General features: G+C 59.9%; 1 protein-coding gene across 1 annotated transcript; it reads left to right on the top strand.

Annotated features, from left to right (window-relative positions):
• Positions 1–478: 478 nt before the first annotated feature.
• Positions 479–24,847, top strand: LOC123350569 (soluble scavenger receptor cysteine-rich domain-containing protein SSC5D-like). Its single transcript, XM_044989202.1, has 11 exons — positions 479–503; positions 1,222–1,248; positions 2,373–2,687; positions 3,713–3,826; positions 10,403–10,717; positions 12,418–12,732; positions 15,987–16,175; positions 18,245–18,367; positions 20,974–21,114; positions 21,569–23,530; positions 24,244–24,847. The coding sequence occupies exons 1-11, from the start codon at positions 479–481 to the stop codon at positions 24,765–24,767; spliced, it is 4,050 nt and encodes a 1,349-aa protein (XP_044845137.1). The 3' UTR covers positions 24,768–24,847.

The raw sequence follows: 24,847 nt of genomic DNA, 5'->3' as shown, positions 1-24,847 counted from the left end.
GTGTATGTCAGCACCTGTGTGTCTCTGTGTGTGCATCCCTTTGCGTGTATATTTGCACACACATGGGTGTGCATGTGGGGGATGGCTGGGTGTGTGTGTGGCCCTGGACGTTGGTTTGCGTTGCACACACATGAGCCCAGCTGTTGCAGCTGTTTCTGTTGCTGCTCATTAACCCATTGCCTGCCAGTGGCCTCGCTGGAGGATGCTGCTGTCTGTACTGGGACACGTGGCTGGCAGGGCTCACCCAGTCCAGCATCCCTGGTGTCACGCTTGCCTACTCCTGTGCACAGGGTCCCCTGCGGCCCTTGGCTTCCCTGTCTCCGAGGTCACCACCCTGAGTTGTGGGCGTTACAAGACTCCCTCCTTATAGACTGGGGCCGGGCTGAGTCATCCCCTGGCCTGGCCAGTCCTGCTCCATGAAACAGCCCTTCCTGACACACTGCAGACCTGGCCCCAGGGCTTCTCCCCACCAGCCACCATGTGGCTGCCCCTGCTCCTCCTTGGTGAGTACCAGCTGCTTTGGGGGCAAGGCTCAGGCACCGGGGAAGCCCAGCCCCTGCCTAGCCCCAGGGTCCCAGCTCAGGCACTGTCAGAACTGAAGGCTGCAGGGGGCACTGAGCACCAGGCAGAGGTTGCTGAGCGCTGGGCAGGGGACACTCAGTTTCAAAATCCCAGGCAGGGAGATCAAGGTGCCTGGCACTCCAGGGCTCACTCCATTTGCAGGCATTTGCAGTGTTTATCTAAGTCAGGGGTCGGCAACCTTTCAGCAGTGCTGTGCCGAGTCTTCAATTATTCACTCTAATTTAAGGTTTCGCAGGCCAGTCATACATTTTAACGGTTTTAGAAGTTCTCTTTCTATAAGTCTATAATATATAAACTATCATTGTATGTAAAGTAAATAAGGTTTTTAAAATGTTTAAGAAGCTTAATTTAAAATTAAATTAAAATGCAAGAGTCCCCCAGACCGGTGGCCAGGACCCAGGCAGTGTAAGTGCCACTGAAAATCAGCTCTTGTGCTGCCTTCAGCACGTGTGCCATAGGTTGCCTACCCCTGATCTAAGTGCTGCTCATGCTGGTCATTCCTGGGTGGGGGGCTCAGACTGGCTGCTCCCCCACATCCAACCAGGCCCCCACACTGGACAGTCCTGACTCCCTGACCCACTGGGCATGAGATTGGCCATCTGCTGGGCTCTGCTCACCTGCTGCGCTCTTGTTTTTCAGTTGGGTTCCTGGAATTTCACTACACAGGTAACTGCCTATTGTGGGTCTGTGCGCACTTTCCTCTGTGTGTGCATGTCTCTGTGTATGTGCCCCTGTTGGCTCTGTGTGTGGTGTGTGTGTGCGCGCACCCGTGTGTGTGTGTGCGTGTGTGTGTGCGCCCCTCTGTATCCCTCTGTGTGTGTGTGCTCACTCCCTTGTATGTGTCCCTGTGTGTGCCCCTATGTGTGGGTGTCCCTATCCGTGTGTGTGTGAACCTGTGTGGTCAGGGGAGGTGGAGCACGGGACTACATAGGACCTGGGCGGGCCTGGTGTGGATGCAGCTCACAGAGCAGTGCTTGGCCCAGCCCAGCTGAGCCTCCTTGGCGACACAAGCTCTGTCTTGCAGGTACCGCTCTGGGCTCTGCTGACAGAGCCATATTGGGTGGGGTGACACCTCTTCACACCCCGCCCAACAGTTGTGCCAGCAAACTCTGCGTGTAGGCCTGGCCAGTGTGTCCCTGGCCGTGCGTGTGTCCACCCCTGCCTGTCTCATCCTAGCACGGCCTGGCACTGTCTCTGAGGGTCCCCTCTCCACCTCCAGCTCTCGCTGGCTCTAGGGTTTCTGATGTGATGGGGATGGGTCCGGGCAACCACAAGTTCAGCCCATGTGGAGCAGGGATATGGAGGGTCACAGGGGGTGTGAAGTGTTGCAGTGGGGTGAAAGGTCACAGCGGTGTGGAGAGTTGAAGGGAGCGTGAAAGGTTGCAGGAGGTGTGAAGGGTTGCAGTGGGGTGAAAGGTTACAGTGGGGTGACAGGCTGCAGTGGGGTGTGAAGGGTTGCAGTGGGGTGGAAGCACAAAGGGGTTGAACGTTCACAGGTGAGTGAAGGATCATGGGGGTGGGCTCAGCGGGGCGGAGTGGCCCATGGGGTGATGGGTCCAGGGAGGAACAGCCCCATTATGCGGTGGGAGCCTGGGAGGGAGGGGCCCCATGGGGTGGTGGGACCCTGGAGGGTAGGGGCACATTGGGGTAGGGCTAGGGGAGAGCGGTCTCATGGAGCAGAGTGGCCTGGGAGGGGCTGAGGTCCTGGGAGGAAGAAGTGGGACTGGGTGGAGAGGGGAGGGGCCATGAGAAGGGGGTTGTGGGTCTGACAAGCTGTGCCATCCCTGCAGGCCCATTCCTGGTGCGTCTGGCGGGGGGCCCCAGTGAGTGCGTGGGGCGTGTGGAGATCAACTACAAGGGCCGCTGGGGCTCGGTGTGTGACGACGAGTGGGACCTGGCCGACGCAGCTGTGGTGTGCAGGCAGCTGGGCTGCGGCACCGCGCTCTCTGCTCCGGTGGGCGCTTGGTTTGGGGAGGGCACTGGCCCCATCTGGCTCAATGAGGTGCGGTGCCAGGGCTCAGAGCAACATCTGCGCCACTGCCGCCACCGGGGCTGGCGCCAGCATGTCTGCAGCCATGAGGAGGATGCCAGCGCTGTGTGCTCAGGTGGGGCCAGCCGGAGTGTGTGACGTGGCAGCTGGGAAAAACTCACAGCAGTGCCAGGTGGTACCCGGCCCTGGTACAGTTGGAGCTAGCGCCCCATAGAGAGGACAGACCCCATGTCCCATTCCCCACCCCCTGAGCCAGCCATTCCCATCCTGGGGCCAGATGGGAGCTGGTGCCCCAGAGAGGGGACAGGCCCCATGTCCCATTCCCCACCCCCTGAGCCAGCCATTCCCATCCTGGGGCCAGATGGGAGCTGGTGCCCCATAGAGGGGACAGGCCCCATGTCCCATTCCTCACCCCCTGAGCCAGCCATTCCCATCCTGGGGCCAGATGGGAGCTGGTGCCCCATAGAGGGGACAGGCCCCATGGTCCCATTCCCCACCCCCTGAGCCAGTCATTCCCACACGGGGGCCAGAGTGGAGCGGGCACCCCTAGAGGGGACAGGCCCCATGTCCCATTCCCTACCCCCGAGCCAGCCAGTCCCACCCTGGGGCCAGAGTGGAGTGGGCACCCCTAGAGGGGACAGGCCCCATGTCCCATTCCCTACCCCCGAGCCAGCCAGTCCCACCCTGGGGCCAGAGTGGAGTGGGCACCCCTAGAGGGGACAGGCCCCATGTCCCATTCCCCACCCCTGAGCCAGCCAGTCCCACCCTGGGGCCAGAGTGGAATGGGCACCCCTAGAGGGGACAGGCCCCATGGTCCCATTCCCCATCCCCTGAGCCAGTCATTCCCACACGGGGGCCAGAGTGGAGCGGGCACCCCTAGAGGGGACAGGCCCCATGTCCCATTCCCCACCCCCTGAGCCAGCCAGTCCCCGCCTTGGGGCCGGAGTGGAGCAGACGCCCCTAGAAGGCCCTGTTTCCTGCTACAGCGTAGTGTGGCTGGGACCTGGGTATGTGCAGGTGATATGGCCTGTTCCATTTCAGTGCCCATTGTGGCTGGCACCGCTCCTTCCAGGGCCCAAAGGCCACACTTTCCATGTGGCCATGTCTCTGTGTCCCTGTCTGACCCTGCTGTGCCCACAGCTCACCACTTCCTGCCCATCACCACCTCCGAGCCCTCGGTGCAGCCAGCCCTTGGGGACCACAGACCCCCCGCACAGAGCACAGCCAGGCCGGCTTCCACCACGCCAGAGCACAGTGAGTATCAGACAAGCCAATTCCCCCCCAGGGAACCCCCACCCCCACTGACCCTCCCATCCTTGGCACATGCCTCCCTCCATTCCATCTCCCCAACTTCCTGGGGCTTCATCCCAGGGGAAGTGGAATTGCACGCTTATGAGCATTGATTGGCGCTAGCTGTATTACTGACCCCTGGTGGGATGAGCCGCAGGACTGGAATGTTAAAATCAAGGGTTAGAGCCTATGTAGGAAGCCTCGAGTGGGCAAATGGGGAAGGAGGACACCCTACCTCAAAAGTGGCATTGCTTGTTTCTGAGTCACTGACCTACAACGTGTGGAAGAAAAGCTGCATCCTGGGGGACTTCAATTCTTTTCAATTCCAAGGCCAGAAGGGACCATTGTGATAATGTCTAGTCTGACCTCCTGCATAACACAGGCCTGAGAACGTCCCCCAAGTAATTCCTAGAGCAGAGCTTTGAGGAGAAACCTCCAATCGGAGTGACCCACCCTGGAGGTCTCACACTGCCAGGATCAAAATGTCCTAGGAATTTCAGAATATTGTAGATGACCATTTCCTAACTCAGAGAGTGGTGCAGCCAACACGGGGGAATTTTACACTTGAGCGTGTCTATGAACTGTTACCTGCCCGCTCTAGGACACCCCACCTTCACCCTTCCATGGGTTCAAAACGTAACCTGGTTGATTTAGTTCCTAGGGCTCTGGGCAAAAGGCAACTACCCTTATCCAGTTCTAGGGCTCAGGGCTCCCATACCCCGTTCCTAGGGGCTCAGGGAGTAATCTGCGGGTTTGCTGTGAAAGAGCCTTATACAGTAATATCCTTAACTTCTATTTATTAACAGTTACCAACCCCGAATACACAGGCTAAGCATACAGTGCTCACCACTCCCAATAAGGCAGATGAAATTTTCCTGATGGCCAGTCAGGATTAGGTCATCCGGGGCTTTAGCTTCCTGCACAGTGTGGTTGGCAGGGTGTTGAGGTCCGGCAGCTCTGATCTTGGGCTGTGTCCTGGAGTTAGGTTCTAAAGAACTTCTTTTTGGAGTTGGGACCCCAGATTATATAGTTAAACTTGAGTCCTGCTTAGCTATACCTTAAGCAATTGCTTTAAAGTACTACGAAACAGTATTTTTCACAAGCCTAGCCCATTACAAAACAATTCTTTAACCAATCATCCCCCATCACCTTAATTGATTTAAATCTTGCAAAATGAGTTATGCAACAGACAGAAACAATCAAAGAACCAGACCGAGACCATACAGATAAACAATAGAGAAATGGGGACCATAAAGGCGAAACAATCAAGAAGTAGAGATTTCACACCCACAACTGTTGATAAGTGGTTCCTTGTCAGACAGAATGCATCAAACAACGTTTTCTTTAAGCATTTCTTTATCTGGTGATGGTGGGTACTGTTAGGACAGGAGCACCTCTTTAACAGCCCGATATTGCTTTGCTTTGACATAATTTAGAGGGAATGTGAGGATGTGTCTTTCTGATTCTTATCTCATCTGTTAGTCTTTAAGGTGCCACCGGACTCCTTGTTGTTTTTGTGGATACAGACTAACACGGCTCCCCCCTGATCAGGGCCACCTCTAACATTTTTGCCGCCCCAAGAAAAAAACAAGAGCGCCGCCCTGCCCCCGCGAGTGTCGCCTGACCCGTCCCCGACCGTCACGTCACACCGCCCAAGTCCCCGCACCCCCAGCGCCGCATTCCGCTGCCCAAGTCCCCGCCCCCCCCAGCGCCACGTTGCACCGCCCAAGTCCCCGCCCCCACCAGCGCCGCGTCACGCCGCCCAAGTCCCCGCCCCCCCAGCGCCGAGTCGTGCCACCCATGTCCCCGCCCCCCCAGCGCCGCATCGCGCCACCCAAGTCCCCGCCCCCCCGAGTGTCATGTCACGTCGCCCAAGTCCCTGCCCCCCGCGCCCCGTCGCGCCGCCCAAGTCCCTGCCCCCGCCAGCGCCCCGTCGCGCCGCCCAAGTCCCCGCCCCCGCCAGCGCCGCGTCGCGCCGCCCAAGTCCCCGCACCCCCAGCGCCGCATTCCGCTGCCCAAGTCCCCGCCCCCCCGAGTGTCACGTCACATCGCCCAAGTCCCTGCCCGCCGCACCCCGTCGCGCCACCCAAATCCCCGCCCCCACCAGTGCCGCGTCGCGCCGCCCAAGTCCCCGCCCCCCCGAGCATCGTGTCATGCCGCCCAAGTCCCCGTCCCCGCCAGCGCCGCGTCGCACCGCCCAAGTCCCCGCCCCTCAGCTCCATGTCACACCGCCCAAGTCCCCACCCCCCCCGCGCCGCATCACGTCGCCCAAGTCCCTGCCCCCGCCAGCGCCGCGTCACGCCGCCCAAATCCCCGCCCCACCAGCGCCGCGTCACGCCGCCCAAGTCCCTGCCCCCGCCAGCGCCGCGTCGCGCCGCCCAAATCCCCGCCCCCCCAGCGCCGCGTCACGCCGCCCAAGTCCCCGCCCCCCCGAGCGTCGCGTCACGCCGCCCAAGTCCCTGCCCCTGCCGGCGCCGCATCGCACTGCCCAAGTCCCCGCCCCCCCCGAGCGTCGCGTCGCGCCGCCGAAGTCCCTGCCCCTGCCAGCGCCGCGTCGCACCGCCCAAGTCCCCGCCCCGTCAGCGTCGCGTCGCGCCGCCCAAGTCCCCGCCCCCCCCGAGCGTCGCGTCGCGCCGCCCAAGTCCCTGCCCTGCCCCCCCAGCACCGCCTGGCCAAACCAAAAACAACAAAAACAAACCCTCCCAAGGTGCCGCCTGGAGCCGGCTCTGCCCCTGATACTTATCTCATGGCTAAGGCTGTGAGTCTGTCACGGAAGTCATGGATTCCGTGACTTTCTGTGACCTCCGTGACTTCTGAATCAGCTGGTGCTGGCTGAGGGGCTGCCTGAGCTGGGCAGCCCCTGGGCCAGCAGCAGCAGTTTGGGTGTGTGGGAGAGGGCTAGGGGCAGGGGGTTGGCGAGGGCAGGGGGTGCTTACCTTGTGGTGGGGGGTGCCCCGGCTTCCACTGGCATGGGTCCCCTGCAGCTCCTAGGCTGCAGAGGGGCGGGGGGTCTCTGCGCCGCATGCTGCCCGTGTCTGCAGGCCCCACCCGCACAGCTCCCATTGGCTGTGGTTCCCGGCCAATGGGAGATGTGGCAGCCAGCACTTGTGGCGGGAGCAGTAGAGGCAAGAGCAACAAGGGTAATGTCATGGTGGGCGCCTGCCATAGACCACCAGACCAGGGCGATGAGGTAGACGGGGGTTTCTTCGGATGACTAACAGACGTTTTGAGATCACAGGCCCTGGTTCTAATGGGGAACTCCTGCCATCTGCTGGGAGAGCAATACAGCAGTGCACAGACAATCCAGGAAATTTTTGGAGTGTGTTGGGGACACCTTCCTGGTGCAAGTGCTGGAGGAACCAACTAGGGGCCGTGCTGCTCTTAACCTGCTGCTAACAAACAGGGAAGAATTGGTAGGGGAAGTAGAAGTGGGTGGCAACCTGGGCAGCAGTGACCATGAGATAGTCGAGGTCAGGATCCTGACAAAAGAAAGAAAGGAGAGCAGCAGAATAGGGACCCTGAACTTCAGAAAAGCAGACTTTCACTCCCTGAGGGATCTGATGGGCAGGATCCCCTGGGAGGCTAATATGAGGGGGAAAAGAGTCCTGGAGAGCTGGCTGTATTTTAAAGAAGCCTTATTGAGGGTGCAGGAACAAACCATCCCAATGTGCAGAAAGAATAGCAAATATGGCAGACAACCAGCTTGGCTTAACAGTGAAATCTTCGCTGAGCTTAAACACAAAAAGGAAGCTTACAAGAAGTGGAAACTTGGACAGATGACTAGGGAGGAGTATAAAAATATTGCTTGAGCATGCAGGAGTGTAATCAGGAAAGCCAAAACACAACTGGGGTTGCAGCTAGCAAGCGATGTGAAAGGTAACATGAAGGGTTTCTACATGTACGTTAGCAACAAGAAAAAGGTCAGGGAAAGTGTGGGACCCTTAATGAATGGGGGAGGCAACCTAGTGACAGATGATGTGGAAAACGCTGAAGTACTCAATGCATTTTTTGCCTCCGTCTTCACAGACAAAGTCAGCTCCCACACTGCTGACCTGGGAACACAGTATGGGGAGGAGGTGAGCAGGTGCGAGTGGTGAAAGAACAGGTTAAGGACTATTTAGAAAAGCTGGACATGCACAAGTCCATGGGTCCAGATCTAATGTATCCGAGGGTGCTGAAGGAATTGGCTGATGTAATTGCAGAGCCTTTAGCCATTATCTTGGAAAACTCATGGCAATCGGGGGAGGTCCCAGACGATTGGAAAAAGGCAAATATAGTGCCCATCTTTAAAAAAGGGAAGAAGGAGCCTCGCCTCAGTCCCTGGAAAAATCAGGGGACAGGTCCTCAAGGAAACCATTTTGAAGCACTTGGAGGAGAGGAAGGTGATCAGGAACAGTCAACATGGATTCACCAAGGGCAAGTCATGCCTGACCAGCCTGATTGCCTTCTATGATGAGGTAACTGGCTCTGTGGATATGGAGAAAGCGATGGACGTGATATAGTTTGACTTTATCAAAGCTTTTGATTCTGTCTCCCACAGTATTCTTGCCAGCAAGTTAAAAAAGTATGGATTGGATCAATAGACTATAAGGTGGAGAGAAAGCTGGCTAGATTGTCAGGCTCAACAAGTGTGATCAATGGCTTGAAAATTATTAGAGGACTGGGCACATGACTTATGAGGAGAGGCTGAGGGAACTGGGCTTGTTTAGTCTGCAGAAGAGAAGAGTGGGGGAGGATTTGATAGCAGCCTTCAACTACCTGAAGGGGGGTTCCAAAGAGAATGGAGCTCAGTGGTGGCAGATGACAGAACAAGGAGCAATGGTCTCAAGTTGGAATGGGGGAAGTCTAGGTTGGATATTAGGAAACACTATTTCAGTAAGAGGGTGGTGAAGCACTGGAATGGGTTACCTAGGGAGGTGGTGGAAGCTCCATCCTTAGAGGTTTTTAAGGTCAGGCTTGACAAAGCTCTGGCTGGGATGATTTAGTTGGTGTTGGTCCTGCTGTGAGCAGGGGGTTGGACTAGATGACCACCTGAGGTTTCTTCCAATCCTACTCTTCTATGATTCTATGACCAACTAGAATGAAACAAAACAATATAAAATTAACATGGCACACATTAAATGGATTAAAAACTGGCTAGCTGATAGGTCTCAAAATGTAACTGTAAACGACGAGCAACCGTGTTTCTAGCGGAATCTCACTAGGGTTCAAGTCTTGGCCCTATGCGCCTCAACATTTTTATCAATGACCTGGAAGAAAACATAAAATCATCACTGATAAAGTTTGCAAATGACACATATATTGGGGGAAATAATGAAGGGGACAGGTCACGGATACAGAGCGATCTGGATGAGTTGAGAAACTGGGTGCAAGCAACAATATGTGTTTTAATATGGATGAATGTAAATATATTCATCTGGGAACAAAGAATGCAGACCATACTTACATGGGGAACTCTCTCCTGGGAAGCATTGACTCTGAAAGAAATTTGGGGCTCATGGTGGAGGGATTGTTCAGTGGTTTGAGCATTGGCCTGCTAAACCCAGGGTTAGGAGTTCAATCCTTGAGAGGGCCATTTAGGGAATCTGGGGCAAAAATCTGTCTGGGGATTGGTCCCCCTTTGAGTAGGGAGTTGGACTAGATGACCTCCTGAAGTCCCTTCCCATCCTGATGTTCTATAATTGACTGAACATGAGCTTCCAGCACAGAGCTGTGGCCAAAAGGGCTAATGAGATGCTGGGCTGGAGGGGAGTCTCAAGTATCAGTAGAAAGGTATTTTTACCTCTATAGTTGGCACTGATGCAACCACTACTGTGACCCTGTGTCCAATTCTGGTGCCCACAATTAAAGAAGGATGTTGATCAATTGGAGTGGGGTCAAAGAAGAGCCACAACAATGATTAAAGCATTAGGAAACCTGCCTCAGAGTGATAGACTCCAGGAGCTCGATCTATTTAGCTTCACAAAGAGAAGGTTAAGGGAGGATGATCAGTCTATAGATATCTACATGGGGAACAAATATTTAATAATGGGCTTTTCAGTCTAGCAGAGGAAGGTCTAATACGATTCAGACCGGAACTAAGATATACATTTTTAACAATGAGAGTAATGAAGCGTTGGAACAATTTACCATGGGTTGTTGTGGATTCTCCATCATGGACAATTTTTGACTCAAGATTGGGTGTTTTTGTAAATGATCCGCTTGAGGAATTATTTGGAGGGTGTTCTCTGGCCTGTGCTACGCAGGAGGTCAGACTAGATGATGAAAGTGGTCCCTTCTGGCCTTGGGATATATGAATCTACGAGCTTCCCCTTCTGTCCGCCCTGATGTCACCAAGCATGCCAGAGCCATGACCCTGTCAGAGAGTTGCCCCCACCCATCAGGCTGGGCAGTCGGGCTCCCTTCCCTTGCAAAGACCCCCCATGCCACAGCCTGGTCTGTGGCGCCCCTCCCTCTACAGAGAGCCCCCAGCCTCTTAGTCTGGTCTATGGGACCCTTCTGTGATCCCCATCCCCTGGTGACCTATAATCTGCCCTGCAGGCGGCGCCCCCCTGCGGCTCGTGGGGGGCCCCCACAGCTGCGCAGGGCGTCTGGAGGTGCTTCATGGGAGCCAGTGGGGCTCGGTGTGTGATGACGGCTGGGGGCTGCTGGAGGGTGCCGTGGTGTGCCAGGAGCTGGGCTGTGGCGCAGTTCAGGCTGCCCCCGGGGGGGCGCATTTTGGGTCTGGCACTGGCCCCATCTGGCTGGATGACGTGGGCTGCAGTGGGAAGGAGATGTCCCTGCGGCAGTGCCGGGCACGGCCCTGGGGGCGCACCAACTGCCAGCACAACGAGGACGCCAGCGTCATCTGCACAGGTACCCCCCAGAGGTATCCCTCCCCTCCCCCAGGAGCTACCTACCCGCCTAGGACCAATTACCCCTCAAAGCTACCCCTCCCCCGAGCTACCTCCCCCCAGAGCTACCTCCCCTCCAGGAGCTACCTACCCGCCTAGGACCAACTACCCCCCAGAGCTACGCTCCCCGCTGACCTACCCACTTCCCCAGAGCTACCTCCCCCCAACAAACTACTCCCTAGAACTACCTCCCCCCCAGAGCTACCTCCCCACCTAGGACCAACTACCCCTCAGAGCTACCCCTCCCCCAGAGCTACCACCCCCAACAAACTACTCCCTAGAACTGCCTCCCCCCAAAGCTACACCCCACCCGAACTACCTACTTCCCCAGAGTTACCTCCCCCCAGAGCTACCTCCTCCCCAGAGCTACCTACCTGCCTAGGACCAACTACCCCCCAGAGCTACCACCCCCCTGACAAACTACTCCCTAGAATTGCCTCCCCTGAGAACAACCTCCCCCACAGAGCTACCTCCCCCCCAGGAGCTACCTACCCGCCTAGGACCAACTACCCCCCAGAGCTACGCTCCACCCCGAACTACCTACTTCCCCAGAGCTACCCCTCCTCCAGAGCTACCACCCCTCCCAACAAACTACTCCCTAGAACTACCTCCCCCCAGAGCTACACCCCACCCTGAACTACCTACTTCCCTAGAGTTACCTCCCCCAAGAACTACCTCCCCCCAGAGCTACCGCCCCCGATCTACGACCCCTCAGAACTACCTCCCCCCCAGAGCTACCGCCCCACCAGAACTCCCTACCCCCAAGAGCTACCTCTCCCCTAGGACCAACTATCCCACCGAGCTCCCTCCCCCACCCCGAACTACCTACCTCACCTAGCTACCTCCTGCCCAGAACTAGCTCCTTCCCAGAGCTACCCCCACCCCGAGCTACCTTCCCGCCAGAACTACCTCCCCACCGACCTACTACCTCCCAGAGCTACCTCCTGCCCAGAACTACTGACCCCCCCCCGGACCAACTATCCCACAGAGCTACTGTCCCCCCAAAGCTACCTCCCCCCCAAAGCTACCTCCGCCCTGACCTACCCCCTCCCAGAGTAACCTCCTGCCCAGAGCTACCCCCACCCGAGCTACCTTCCTGCCAGAACTACCTCCGCCCCGACCTACCCCCTCCCAGAGTAACCTCCTGCCCAGAGCTACCCCCATCCGAGCTACCTTCCTGCCAGAACTACCTCCGCCCCGACCTACCCCCTCCCAGAGTAACCTCCTGCCCAGAGCTACCTCCCCCCCAGAACTACCTACCCCCGATCTACTATCCCTCAGAGCTACCTCCCCCCCAGAACTACCTACCCCCGATCTACTATCCCTCAGGACTACCTCCCCCCCAGAACTACCTACCTCACAGAGCTACTTACCACCCTAGGAACAGCTACCCCCCAGAGCTACACCCCTCCACCCCCCTGCCCCGCAGAACTACTTACTTCCTCAGAGCTACCTTCCCCTCCCAGAACTACCCCCCAAAGAACTACCTCCCCTCCCCAAACTTCCTACCTCCTAAAGTTACCTAGCCCCCTAGGACAAACTACCCCCTAGAGCTACCTACCCCTAGACAAACTACCCCCTGAGATCCCTGCTCTCTTCCCGGGGTGGGGGCGCTGATCCCTGCTCTTTTCCCGAGGGGGCTAATCGCTGCTCTCTCCCCAGGGGGTCCTGTGGTGCGGCTGGTGGGTGGCACCGGTTCCTGCTCCGGGCGGCTGGAGGTTTTCCACCAGGACCGCTGGGGCACAGTGTGCGATGACATGTGGGCGCTACCAGGCGCGGCTGTGGTGTGCCGGGAGCTCGGCTGCGGGGACCCACTCTCTGCTCCCAGGGGGGCCTTTTTTGGTGAGGGCAGCGGTCCCATCTGGCTGGACAACGTGCGGTGCCAGGGCAATGAGTCGGCGCTGAGCCAGTGTCTGGCTGCACCATGGGGCATGCATGACTGCCAGCATGCGGAGGACGCTGGTGTGGTGTGTACAGGTAATGTGTGTGCAGAGGAGGAGGGGAAGGGGATCTCTTTTCTCTTGTACTGAGCTCTCGCCAGCCGGAACCTAGATTTTAGCTCTCTTGGTTTCTCCGCTGCTTCCATCAGTAGATGGCGCCGGTGTGTGGCACGCTTCCTCCATGCTGCGCTGAGCCGGAGGGTTTGGTTCATTCCATGTAAATCAGAATTAGCCTGACGGTTCATTGGGATCACTCCGTTAAGCGGTTTCTTTTAATATTCCACATAGGGTGACCAGGCAGCAAATGTGAAAAATCGGGACAGGGGTTGGGGGGTAATAGGTAAGAAAAAGACCCAAAAATCATGACTATCCCTATAAAATTGGGACGTTTGGTCACCCTAATTCCAAAGTTATACCCTGGGTAGGAACCAAGATCTGGCAATATTCCCTTCCCCTCCCTGGACTGGACCCTCCATCACACTACTAGAGCAGGACGCCCAGCTAGAAACAAAACCCTGGATCGGGCCTCTGAATGCAGGGTCCAGCCTGGATGTCCCCATACTGAATGGAGAGCAAGAGGCACTTTACTGCAGTGCAAACAGGAATCATTCGGGGCAGTTCTCTGGCCTGTGAACGTGTGAAGGAACGTAACCAAGGGTTTGCCCAAGGAGAGCTGTCGATGGGGTTTGTAAGGCACACAAAGGAACAGTGGCTAGTTGGGCGTGATATGTGTCTGTACGCTGGAGTTCAGCTAGTTTGCTCATGGAGCCGTTCAGCTGTCTGGGCGCACAGTGATGCTCTTCCTCAAGGGTTTTTTTCCACTCTTCTCTAACGCTTGACTGACCCCTGACAGCCGGGGTTCCCTGTGTGTTCAGCCTTGGCGGGTCTCTCTAGTTGGACAGAGGGAGAGAAGCTCTGCCCCAGGTGGCTGTCAGACTTGCTTGATCACTGAGCAGGATGTGGATTTGGTTTAACCATCACATCTCCTACTCCTGGGCTCGTGGAAATTCCTTAGCCAACATGTCTAAAAGGCGTGTAACCCGGCTGCCAGCTAGTGGTGGCAGCGACAAGGGCCGGGTTCAATATCTAGGGGTCCCTCCCTTAACACCACAAAGCAGAAGTGGCTTAAGCCCCTACCCAGAAATCTGGGAAAAGTTACCACCTCCCCAGGTGTCTCCAAGACGCAATGCTTCCTCCTCACAAGCTCTGAGTCTGCGTTCAGTATAGCAGAGAAAACTTCTAAGAAAAGGCAAAAGGAACCCAGCATTAATTTGAGAAGATACCACAACAGTGACTCCCAAGTAAGCAATCAGTAAGTAGAACACCCGCCCGGCAGTGTCCTTTGCCTCAGTTTCCCACCTTACAGTGTGAAAGTCCGATGGACAAGTGTCCCTTTAATACGCCACTCCCCTCCCCCTACATTGCACCCCACTTGCGGTTGGTTGAGGTGGGCGAACTCCCAGAATTCGGGGGGGCATTCATGGGGTTCAGCTCCTGCCTCTGAAGGGGGGCTGGGTAATACCTCTGTTACTGCACCTCTATCACTGCCGCTAGCCAGGGCCGGTGCAACCATTTAGGCAACCTAGGCAGTCGCCTAGGGTGCTAGGATTTGGGGGGTGGCATTTTCTTTGGCAGTTACCACGGCGGCTGGATCTTTGGCCGACCTGGTCGCTGCCGGCAGTTAGGTGGAGGGAGCTGGGGCAGGGGAGCACGGGGAGGGCCGCCTGCAGCAAGTAAGGGGGGAGGTGGCACGCAGGGGAACTCCCCACCCCAACTCACCCCTGCCCCGCCTGATTGGCGCCGAAAGCCTGGGAGACGGGAGAAGTGAAGCAGCGACCGTGTGCTCGGGGAGGAGGCGGAACAGGGGTGAGCTCGGGGGGGGGGGCGCCTCAGGGCGAAGGGGGGGAGCTGCCACAGGGGGGCGCCTCAGGACGGAGGGGGGGAGCTGCCGTGGGGGAGGGGGCACCTCAGGGCGGGGGCTCGGGGACGGGAGAGGGCGTAAGGTGGAAGTTTCGCCTAGGGGCGCAAAACATCCCTGCACCGGCCCTGCCGCTAGCTGCAATGCTGTGGTCTGATGCCCTGACTGTAGGGATTTCACAGGACAGCGAGGAACCTCGCTGCTGCAGCCTCTGCCTTGCTTTCACCACACCACTGTCCCAACACCCGCTCCAAGGCTCAGAGACCTGCTCAGCCCCAGGTCCCGCTGTAGTGAGCGCTGAGCAGAAGCCAGGCCTCTCCACGGAGCCCGATCAGTGCTCTCTTTACACCCTGGAGAAGGATCAAACAGTAACTAATTAACCCCAACTAGAAACCCCTATTCCAGCCCCTGTTGCTTTTCCCTGGGGTTTGGCATCACTGTGCCTGCTTAGTGAGGAGATTAGGGACCCTCTCAGTCAGGGCAGGCTAAGTACGGGCCTGCTGCCCTTTGCTTCTGCAATGTGGATAACAGCAGGTCGGTGCCCCGTGTCCAAGACTTTTTAACCCTTAACCGCCCAAATGGATCACTTTGGGCAAGCAGCTGTCTGCTGAGCGCCTAGGCAGAGGAGGCGTGTCTATGCAAATACAGCCTGTTCCTCGGATCTTTTAGTTCATCACTAGAGGATAGGGCAGAGCTCATTCAGCTCCTGCTTGCCCACGGATTGTGGGCAAGAGATGGGATGAGCAACCTTCTTCCGTTCGCTTGCTAGGAGAACAGAGGGAGAGCACCTGATCAAAGGGGCAGGGGAGCGTATAACTTTACCAAGCTATTCTAGGCATATTTGACCTCTGCACATCTTACCGTGTGCACTGTCCGTGCATGTGCATAATGTGTGCACATGTGTATGTGCATGCAGCATGTGTGTGCAGTGTGCATTTTTGTGCAGTGCAGTGTGTGTGCATTGTGTGTGCATACAGTGCATGTGTGCAGCGGTGAGAGTGTGTGTGTGCATACAATGTGTGTGTGCAATGTGTATGTGCACAGTGGTGTGTGTGTACAGCGTATGCATGCACGTGCAATGTGTTCAGCAGTTTGTGCTGTGTATGTGTGCACATGCAGTGTGCAATCTGCATGTGTGCAGCAATGTGGGTGCGTGGGTGCAATGCACATTTGCGCAGTGGTGTTTGTGTGCAGGGTATGCATGTGGGTGCAGTGTGAATTGTGCGTGTGCAGTGGTGTTTTTGCACAGTGCTGTGTGTATCTGCATGCAGTGTGTCTGTGTATAGCGTGCACAGTGTGTGTGTGTATATCTCTGGGAGTGTGTTTGTGCCAATCTCCTCAGGTTGCTAGGATCTCTCCCATCTCTTTCACAGACGAGTTGGTCCATGTGAGTCAGCGCTTTGCCAAGCCCATGGCCCCACAGCCACGAATGCAGAAGCCACGAATGCAGAAGCCTCGGACGCAGAAACCACAGATGCGGAAGCCCCGACCCCGGCCCCCTTCAGTGGCACGGGAGGCTACACAAGCACCAGCCCAGGTATCCCCACGGGCAGTGCTACCAGGTGAGTGAGCGGTGGGGACTACCCTCCCCAGCCAGCCCCCCCATTCCTGGCCACCTAGTCTCCAACCCACAACCTAGTCCAGCCTCCAACCTGCCCCATCCCCCGCCAAAGCCATCCCCCTGCTAGCTCCCAGCCTGTCTGTCCCTGATCCTGAGTCAGGATCCTGCATTAGACAGTCCCTTGAAGGAACCCATCAGTGTGTCAGTCTCCCAAGGGGTCCCATTCTTCCTCCAGGGTCAGCCACACCGGCCTCACCGCCTCCGAGACCGAACCTCTGGGCTCCAGCTCTCCTGCTCCAGCCAGCGAGCCCAGCTGAGAGACTCCTGGGAGAGCCTGGGCCGCCCTGCAGGGATTCCTGCACCTCAGCTGGGATTGACAGTGACACCTGGCGTAGGGCAGGCCTTAGGGTAGCAGGATGTTGTCCAGAGTGGCCAAGCCAGGGCTCCCTTGAAGACAGGGCCGGCTACAGACCCCAGTGCGCCAAGCGCGCGCTTGGGGTGGCATTTTGCCAGCAAGGCGGCAGGCGGCTCCGGCGGACCTTCCGCAGTCATGCCTGCGGGAGGTCCACCGGAGCCGCGGGACCAGCGGACCTCCCACAGGCATGACTGCGGAAGGTCCGCCGGAGCTGCCTGTCGCCGTCCCAGCGCACCCTCCGCAGGCACGTCTGCAAGAGGTCCCCCGGAGCCGCAGAATTTGCTTGGGGCGGCCAAATTCCTAGAGCCACCCCTGCTTGAAGGAACCGTGCTTCTGAAGGAACCAGCGTGGCTTCCTCTCTCCTGCTCTGCCCCCAGAGTAGCTTCCTCCCCCTTTCCCCCCCGGCAGCCCTCCCTAGCCCAGTAAGGCACTGCCATGCAAGCAACTCCTGCCTTGGCACACTAGCCCTTAGTCCGGCCCCAACCCGCCCCCACCCACCCAGCCCTCAGCCCCCCATCTGCCCCTGACCCCACCCCCACCCACCCAGCCAACCCTCAGCCCCTATCTGCCCCCCATCCTACCCTCTCCCGCCGAGCCAGCCCTCAGCTCCACATCTGCCCCTCCATTCCACCCCTCCAGTCCAGCCAGCCCTCAGTCCCCCATCTGGCCCCATCCCACCCCACCTGCCTAGCCAGCCCTCAGCCCCTCATCTGTCCCCCATCCCACCCTCTCTCACCTAGCCAGCCCTCAGCCCCCCATCTGCTCCCCTCCCATCCTCTCCCGCTGAGCCAGCCCTCAGCTCCCCATCTGCCCCTCATTCCACTCCTGAAGTCCAGCCAACCCACAGCTCCCCATCCTGCCCCAGCCAGCCCTCAGCCCCCGATCTGCCCCCTCATTCCACCCCTCTAATCCAGGGAACCCACAGCTCCCCATCTGCCCCCCATCCTGCCATGCCCACCCAGCCCTCAGCCCCCCCATCTGCCCCTCATTCCACCCCTGCAGTCCAGCCACCCCTGCAATCCCTGCCGCCAGGCTGTCCCTCTGCTGCTGGCTGGGCTCCTGTTTCACCTGTGCCTGGGGCAGGTCCGGCTGGTGTGGGGTGAGGGGGTCTGGCTGGCAAGGGTGGGGGGGGTCCCGCTGGCAGGGGATCCTGGCTGGCAGGGGGTTGGGGGGTCCTGGCTGGCGGGGGGTGAGAGGGGTCCAGCTGGCAGGGGGTCCTGGCTGGTGGAGGGCAAGGGGGTCCAGCTGGCAGGGGGCGAGGGGGTCTGGCTGGCAGGGGGCGAGGGGGTCTGGCTGGCAGGGGGCGAGGGGGTTTGGCTGGCAGGGGCTTCTGGCTGATGGGGAACGAAGGGAGTCCAGCTGCCAGGGGGTCCTGGCTGGCGGGAGGAGAGGGGGGTCCAGCTGGCGGGGGTTGGGGGTGTCCGGCTGGCAGAGGGCGAGGGGGGTCTGGCTGGTAGGGGGCGAGGGGAGTCCAGCTGGCAGGGGGTCCTGGCTGGTGGGGAGAGAGAGGGGGGTCCAGCTGGCAGGGGGTCCTGGCAGGTGGGAAGAGAGGGGGGTCCAGCTGGCGGGGGTTGGGGGTGTCCGGCTGGCAGAGGGCGAGGAGGGTCTGGCTGGTTGAGGGTGCTACCTGCTGAACCGGATGCTCTGTATTCCAGGGAAGTGGAAGCCGTTGTCGTTGCTGGAGGGCACCAGCCCCCGGGAGGCCGTCCAGCCAGAGGGGACCACGCGGAGCCCCCTGCCCTCAGGAGAGCCGGAGCTGCCCACTGCTGGACCCGCAGGTCAGTCTGGGAACCTGCCGCTCGAGCTGCCCAGCCCCCCTCGCTGTACCCGTCGTGCCCCGCTCAGCCCTGGTCGGGCTCTGATCGCTCTGCCCAGCAGCACGAGCACCTGTTTTTTCCACTGCTGTCTGTCCAGATCTCCCCAGCACATCTCCCCGGGAGACCCTCACTCTCTCCTCTCCCCCCGTAAGGGACGCCTGCAGCTCGAACAGCGCTGGCCTCATTGCCAAAGCGACCAGCCAAGGGCCAGCTAGTGCCGTGGACGATGCCCCTTTGGGCTGGGCCTGAGTCCCTGGGGGGCCATCAACCAGCCCCACGGCAATGAACCAGGGCTGGGTTATGCCCCCATCCTCGCCCTGCCCCTCTGCCCACCCCAGTCCCCTGCCTGACCTATCTCCCAGCCCCCTTCCCCATGGGCCGGGGCTAGGCAGTGGCTGCCCACCTCCCTTGTAAAGTGCTGTGAGATCTAGGGTTGGAGAGGGCAGAGTGGGGGAGCAGTGTTGTTATCGGGGCGTGCACGTGGGGACGGATGGCTGGACAGATGAGGTGTATGGGGAATGAGGGTTAGTGGGGCGCAACCTTTTGTAATCTTTACGTTGAAATGTTCCCAATTACTGTTAATATCAAGTTGTTAGGGATAAAGGTGCAGTGAAACCCAGCTTGGTTTTCAGGATCGAGCCTCTGGAGCGCTGACAAGCCATGGTCAGTAGAAAGCCACAAGGCAGCACTTTGGAGGGATAAAACCAGACTTTGCTTAACTAATCATTTTCCGTTTCAGTAAGGCGGCATGTGATTGCCACGTACACAGCACAGCAGTTATACTCGCACGCAAAGATGGATGGGTGTACCACTGACAACAGAGTGAAGTGCAGCCGCGTAACCCTGGGACCTAGTGGTGCCCTTTGGATGTTAACTGCTATTCAGCAAAACCGTTTCTTTCATAGGCGCCAACTCTATGGGTGCTCCAGGGCTGGAGAACCCATGAAAAAAAGTTAGTGGGTGCTTAGCACCCACTTTAGCCAGCGCCTGCCCTCCCCCACAGTGCCTCCGGTCTGCTAGTGGCCCCACTGATCAACTCCTTCCCCTCCCTCCCAGTGCCTCCTGCATGCCACGATCAGCTGTTCCATGGTGTGCAGGAGGCACTGGGAAGGAGGAACGGGGACGGGGCACGCTCGGGGGCGGGGGTGGAACTGGGCAGGAAGAGGCAGGGCAGGGGTGGACGAGGTGGGAAGAGGTAGGGTGGGAGTAGGAGTTTGGGGAAAGCGTTAGGCCAAACCCTAATTTCTAATTAACATAGGCCTCAAAGGGGATATATGGATGGATGGATGGATGAGGTGTATGGGGAGAGAGAGAGAGATAGAGGGTGTGCATAAAGATAGATAGATTGTGTGGGGAAAGACAGATAGTGTTAGTGCTGCACTGGGTGGCGTGGGGCACTGTGTTGTGCAATGGGTGTGTTAGATGGACCATTGAGCTGACTTAGTATGGCTGTTCTTATGTTCTTGTTAACAGGGGCAGGGCGGCTGTAGCTTTTGTGCCGCCCCGAGCACGGCAGGCAGGATGCCTTCGGCAGTGCGCCTGCGGGAGGTCCCCGGTCCCGTGGATTCGGCGTATCCACTGCCGAATTGCCACCGAATCTGCAGGACCTGCGGACCTCCCACAGGCAAGCCGCCGAAGGGTGCCTGACTGCTGCCCTCGCAGGGACCAGCAGGGCGCACCCCGCGGCTTGCCGCCCCTGGCACGCGCTTGGAGCACTGGTGCCTGGAGCCGCCGCTGAACAGGGGATTTACAAGTGATTTTAACTTTCTATAGTTCAGTTTATTTCAGCCTTTCAAATACAGGGCCATGGATCTTAGTGCTGCTCTGGGCAGTGTGGGGTGGGCTGGGCAGACTGAGCAGGGGCAGCGCCGGGGTGGGCTGGGCGGTGTGGGGTAGGGCTGAGCAGACTGAGCAGGGGCAGCGCTGGGGTGGGCTGGGCGGTGTGGGGATGGGCTGGGCAGACTGAGCTGGGGCAGCGCCGGGGTGGGCTGGGCGGTATGGGGTAGGGCTGAGCAGACTGAGCAGGGGCAGCGCTGGGGTGGGCTGGGCGGTGTGGGGATGGGCTGGGCAGACTGAGCTGGGGCAGCGCCGGGGTGGGCTGGGCGGTGTGGGGATGGGATGGGCAGACTGAGGAGGGACAGCGCCGGGGTGGGCTGGGCGGTGTGGGGCAGGCCTGAGCAGACTGAGCTGGGGCAGTGCTGGGGTGGGCTGGACAGTGTGGGGCAGGCCTGAGCAGACTGAGCTGGAGCTGGGCTGTACGGTGTGGGGAACAGGAGGGAATTGGCACCACAGCTCTGTGTCAGAGGCCCTGCACTGTAGGCAGAGGAGGGGAGTCTCCATTGGCTGGAACAGCGGGGCCCTGTTCTCTGTCCCCCACCCCGTGGAGCTGGCAGGGCCCAGAGAGCGGCTCACTGTGCCGGTGCTGGCCTGGTGTCTATGCACGTCCCCAGTGGGACCCCACCATCCGCACCGAGCCCCTGGGGCTGCAGGTGTCAGGGGGATCAGGGTGGGGGGTTCTGCATGGGGAGCATTACCTGCCTTCCAGCTGTGCAGCTTTGTCCCCACAGCCCAGGCCCTGACAGATGCTCCCATGCGGGTGAACAGCCCCAAAGATCGGCTCCGTCCTGAACGGCCTGGAGCCCCGGGGGTGCAGCGCCCGACCCTGAAGAACCGGCGGCCCCGCCCCAAACCATTGCAGACACGCACAGGTACCAGTGTCACTGCGCGGCGTGCTGTGGCCAGGGCCTGCCCTCGGGGTCTATGGGAGAGGGCGTCTGTGCTGGCCCCAACGCCCAGGGTGGTGCTAGGGGTTCAGTGCGGCCGGGAGCAGGGGGCTCCATAGGGGGCGCTGTTGCCAGCAGCCCCAATGCCCAGGGTGGCGCCAGTTGGGCCGTGGTGCAGGACAGCGGTCATCGGGGGAGGTGTTGAATGGGGCCTGTTGGTTGTTACAGTCAGTAGGGCAGGGTATGAACCCTGGCGTCCTGGCATAATGCCGGGGAGGGTCAGTGCATTCTGCCCCTGCCGGGCGGTGTGGGCCAGGCTGGGAGGTGTCATGGGGCAGAGCCCATTGGGCACTGGGGCGGGACAGGGCTGGAAAGACCCAGTTGTCCCCAGAGCGCTCTGGAAACCTGCATCCATGTGTCTGTCCCTTTCCTTACATAGACGCCGTCCAGCTCCAAGCTCCTGCTGCCACCCCCACCCTCAGGGCCCGCGCTGGGGCCTGGACTGACCCCCACGTGCCTCGTCCCCAACGCCGGCCTGGGGACAGCACCCTGACGACTGTGGCCTCCGCAACCCAGCCTCCCAGCCAGCCCAACAGCGCCTGGATGGGCCCAGCCTCCCCCACCCCCCCAACCACCCCCCCTCCAAGCCAGCCCCACAGCATCTGGACCAGCCCAGCCTCCCCTACCCCCACCCCTCCTCCCAGACAGCCCCACAGCACCTGGACTGGCCCAGCCTCCCCTACCTCTACCTCCACAACCACAACCCCTCCTGGCCAGCCCCACAGTGCCTGGATTTACCTGGCCTCCCCTACTCCCACCCCCATCCCCACAACCACCCATCCTCCTGGCCAGCCCCACAGCACCCGGATGTACCTGGCCTCCCCTACCCCCATCCTCACAACCACGCACCCTTCCAGCCAGCCCCACAGTGCCTGGACCAGCCTAGCCTCCCCCATCCCCACAACCACCCACCTTTCCAGCCAGCCCCACAGCACCCAGATGGGCCTTGTCTCCCCTAATACCACTCGCATCCTCACAATGACCCACAGAGCCCAAAGAGACCCAAGCTCCCCCATCCCAGCAACCACCCAGTCTCTGAACATGGCCCACAGCACCTGGCCAGGCCTGGCCTCCACCTCTCCCTCCTACATAACCACCCAGCTTCCTAGCCAGACCCACACCACTCGGATGGGCCCAGCTCCCTCCGACCCCACAACCACCCAGCCTCAGGACGAGACCCACAGCGCCCGGATGGGCCCAACTCCCACCCACCCCACAACCACCCAGTCTCAGCATGAGACCCACAGCGCCTGGATGGGCCCAGCTCCCTCCCACCCCACAACCACCCAGCCTCAGGACGAGATCCACAGCACCCGGATGGGCCCAGCTCCCACCCACCCCACAACCACCCAGCCTCAGGACGAGACCCACAGCGCCCGGATGGGCCCAGCTCCCTCCCACCCCACAACCACCCAGCCTCAGGACGAGATCCACAGCACCCGGATGGGCCCAGCTCCCACCCACCCCACAACCACCCAGCCTCAGGACGAGACCCACAGCGCCCGGATGGGCCCAGCTCCCACCCACCCCACAACCACCCAGCCTCAGGATGAGACCCACAGCACCTGGATGAGCCCAGCTCCCTCCGACCCCACAACCACCCAGCCGCAGGACGAGACCCACACCACTCGGATGGGCCCAGCTCCCTCCGACCCCACAACCACTCAGCCTCAGGACGAGACCCACACCACTCGGATGGGCCCAGCTCCCTCCCACCCCACAACCACCCAGCTTCAGGACGAGACCCACAGCGCCCAGATGGGCCCAGCTCCCTCCGACCCCACAACCACCCAGCCTCAGGACGAGACCCACAGCCCCCGGATGGGCCCAGCTCCCTCCCACCCCACAACCACCCAGCCTCAGGACGAGACCCACCACGCCCGGATGGGCCCAGCTCCCTTCCACCCCACAACCACCCAGCTTCAGGACGAGACCCACAGCACGCGGATGGGCCCAGCTCCCTCCGGCCCCACAACCACCCAGCCTCAAGACGAGACCCACAGCACCCGGATGGGCCCAGCTCCCTCCCACCCCGCAACCACCCAGCCGCAGGACGAGACCCACAGCACCCAGATGGGCCCAGCTCTCTCCCACCCCACAACCACCCAGCCACAGGATGAGACCCACCACGCCCGTATGGGCCCAGCTCCCTCCCACCCCACAACCACCCAGCTGCAGGACGAGACCCACAGCACCCAAATGGACCCGGCCTCTCCCTCCCAGCCCCAGGGCGAGCCTCCTGGTACTCGGACACAGTATGCCAGCCCAGCAGTTAATGGGACAGGTTGTGCCAAGACACCTGCAACGCCCAGGCTCCCAGGCACCCCGGCTGCACAGACAGGTAGGGATGAGTCCAAGGAAGCGGGGTCCAAAGGCCTGGGCCAGAGGGTGTGTGGACAGCATCTAGACACCAAGGCTGACTGGAAATGCCACCATATTTGTGTGTCACGGGGATTCTACCAGGCCCTTCTGGGGGGGGTAGCATCCTCCCTAGACTGGCTGGGCCAGACCCAGACCTCCAATAACTCATCCTTCTCCACAGTGACACCCACCCAATATCGTCCCACTTCTGGGTTCCCCAGGTCTTTACACAGGGGAAAATACCATTATCCACCTTTGTAGGTGGATAAACTGAGGCACAGACTCATGAGTGAGTCAGTGCCTGAGCTGGGGAGAAAACCCAGGTGTCCGGGCCAGCATGCCCCCCTCCCACCCTAAACCACTGTACCTCATGCCCCTTCCCAGGGTCGGGATAGAACCTAGGAGTCCTGGCTCCCAGCCCTTCTGCTCTAACCCACTAGACCCTACTCCCCTACTCCAGAGCTGGGATAGAACCCAGGAGTCCTGGCTTCCAGCTCCCCCTCCCCTGGCTCTAACCATTAAATCCCACTCCCCTCCCAGAGCTGCCTTGGTGTGTGCAGTAGCAGACAAGGCTGTTGTCAGTGGGTGAGTGGCTGGTGGCCAGGCCCCATGGTGGCGTGTGGGGGACGTGGGCGGGGGGTGTCTCTCCAGCATGGAGCTTTACAGGTGGCTTCCTTGTGTCCCATCCTACAGATGCTGCCCCCACGCCAGACCAGCCTCAGGGACCTGTCCTGGAGATGCCACACGCTGCCACCCGTGCCCTCCCAGCCACTGCCTTCCCCCCAACCATGCCCTCAAACTGGGCCCTCCCGGCCACTGCTACCCACACCACCACCCCTCGGGCCAGCACCCGCCCTGCTCCGCCACTTGCCCAGGGGGCAGTGACTATGGGGTCGGAGACAAGAGCCCCCATACCAGCTGCAGGGCTGGGGGCAGTCAGGGGGGATTGCCGGGAGCCAAGCTACGAATCCCCTCAGCTGCAGGAGCTGATCCAGGTGGTGCGGGAGCTGCGGGGGGACCTGCGTGGCCTCGTCCATACCCAGCGGCAGGAGCGCCGCCTGCTGGGCGCCATTGCTGGCAGCCTGGCCGAGCTGGCGGGGGCTGTACGGCAGCTGGTAGTGGAGCTGCCCAGCCAGGTGCTTCGGGGGCAGAACCAGCCCCCGCCTCCAGCATGGCGTAGGCAGGGCCCTGCACCCCCCACTAACAGCCTCACCTGATACCTGCCTACCAAAGAGACCCACTGAGAGACAGACCCCCCCTTCCCTGGCTCGAACTAACCCCCCACTGACAGACCCCC

The sequence above is a fragment of the Mauremys mutica genome, chromosome 15, assembly GCF_020497125.1.
Source record: "Mauremys mutica isolate MM-2020 ecotype Southern chromosome 15, ASM2049712v1, whole genome shotgun sequence".
Classification (NCBI taxonomy): Eukaryota; Metazoa; Chordata; order Testudines; family Geoemydidae; genus Mauremys; species Mauremys mutica.
The sequence above is the reverse complement of the archived record's forward strand: the minus strand, read 5'-3'. Positions and strand labels throughout refer to the sequence as shown.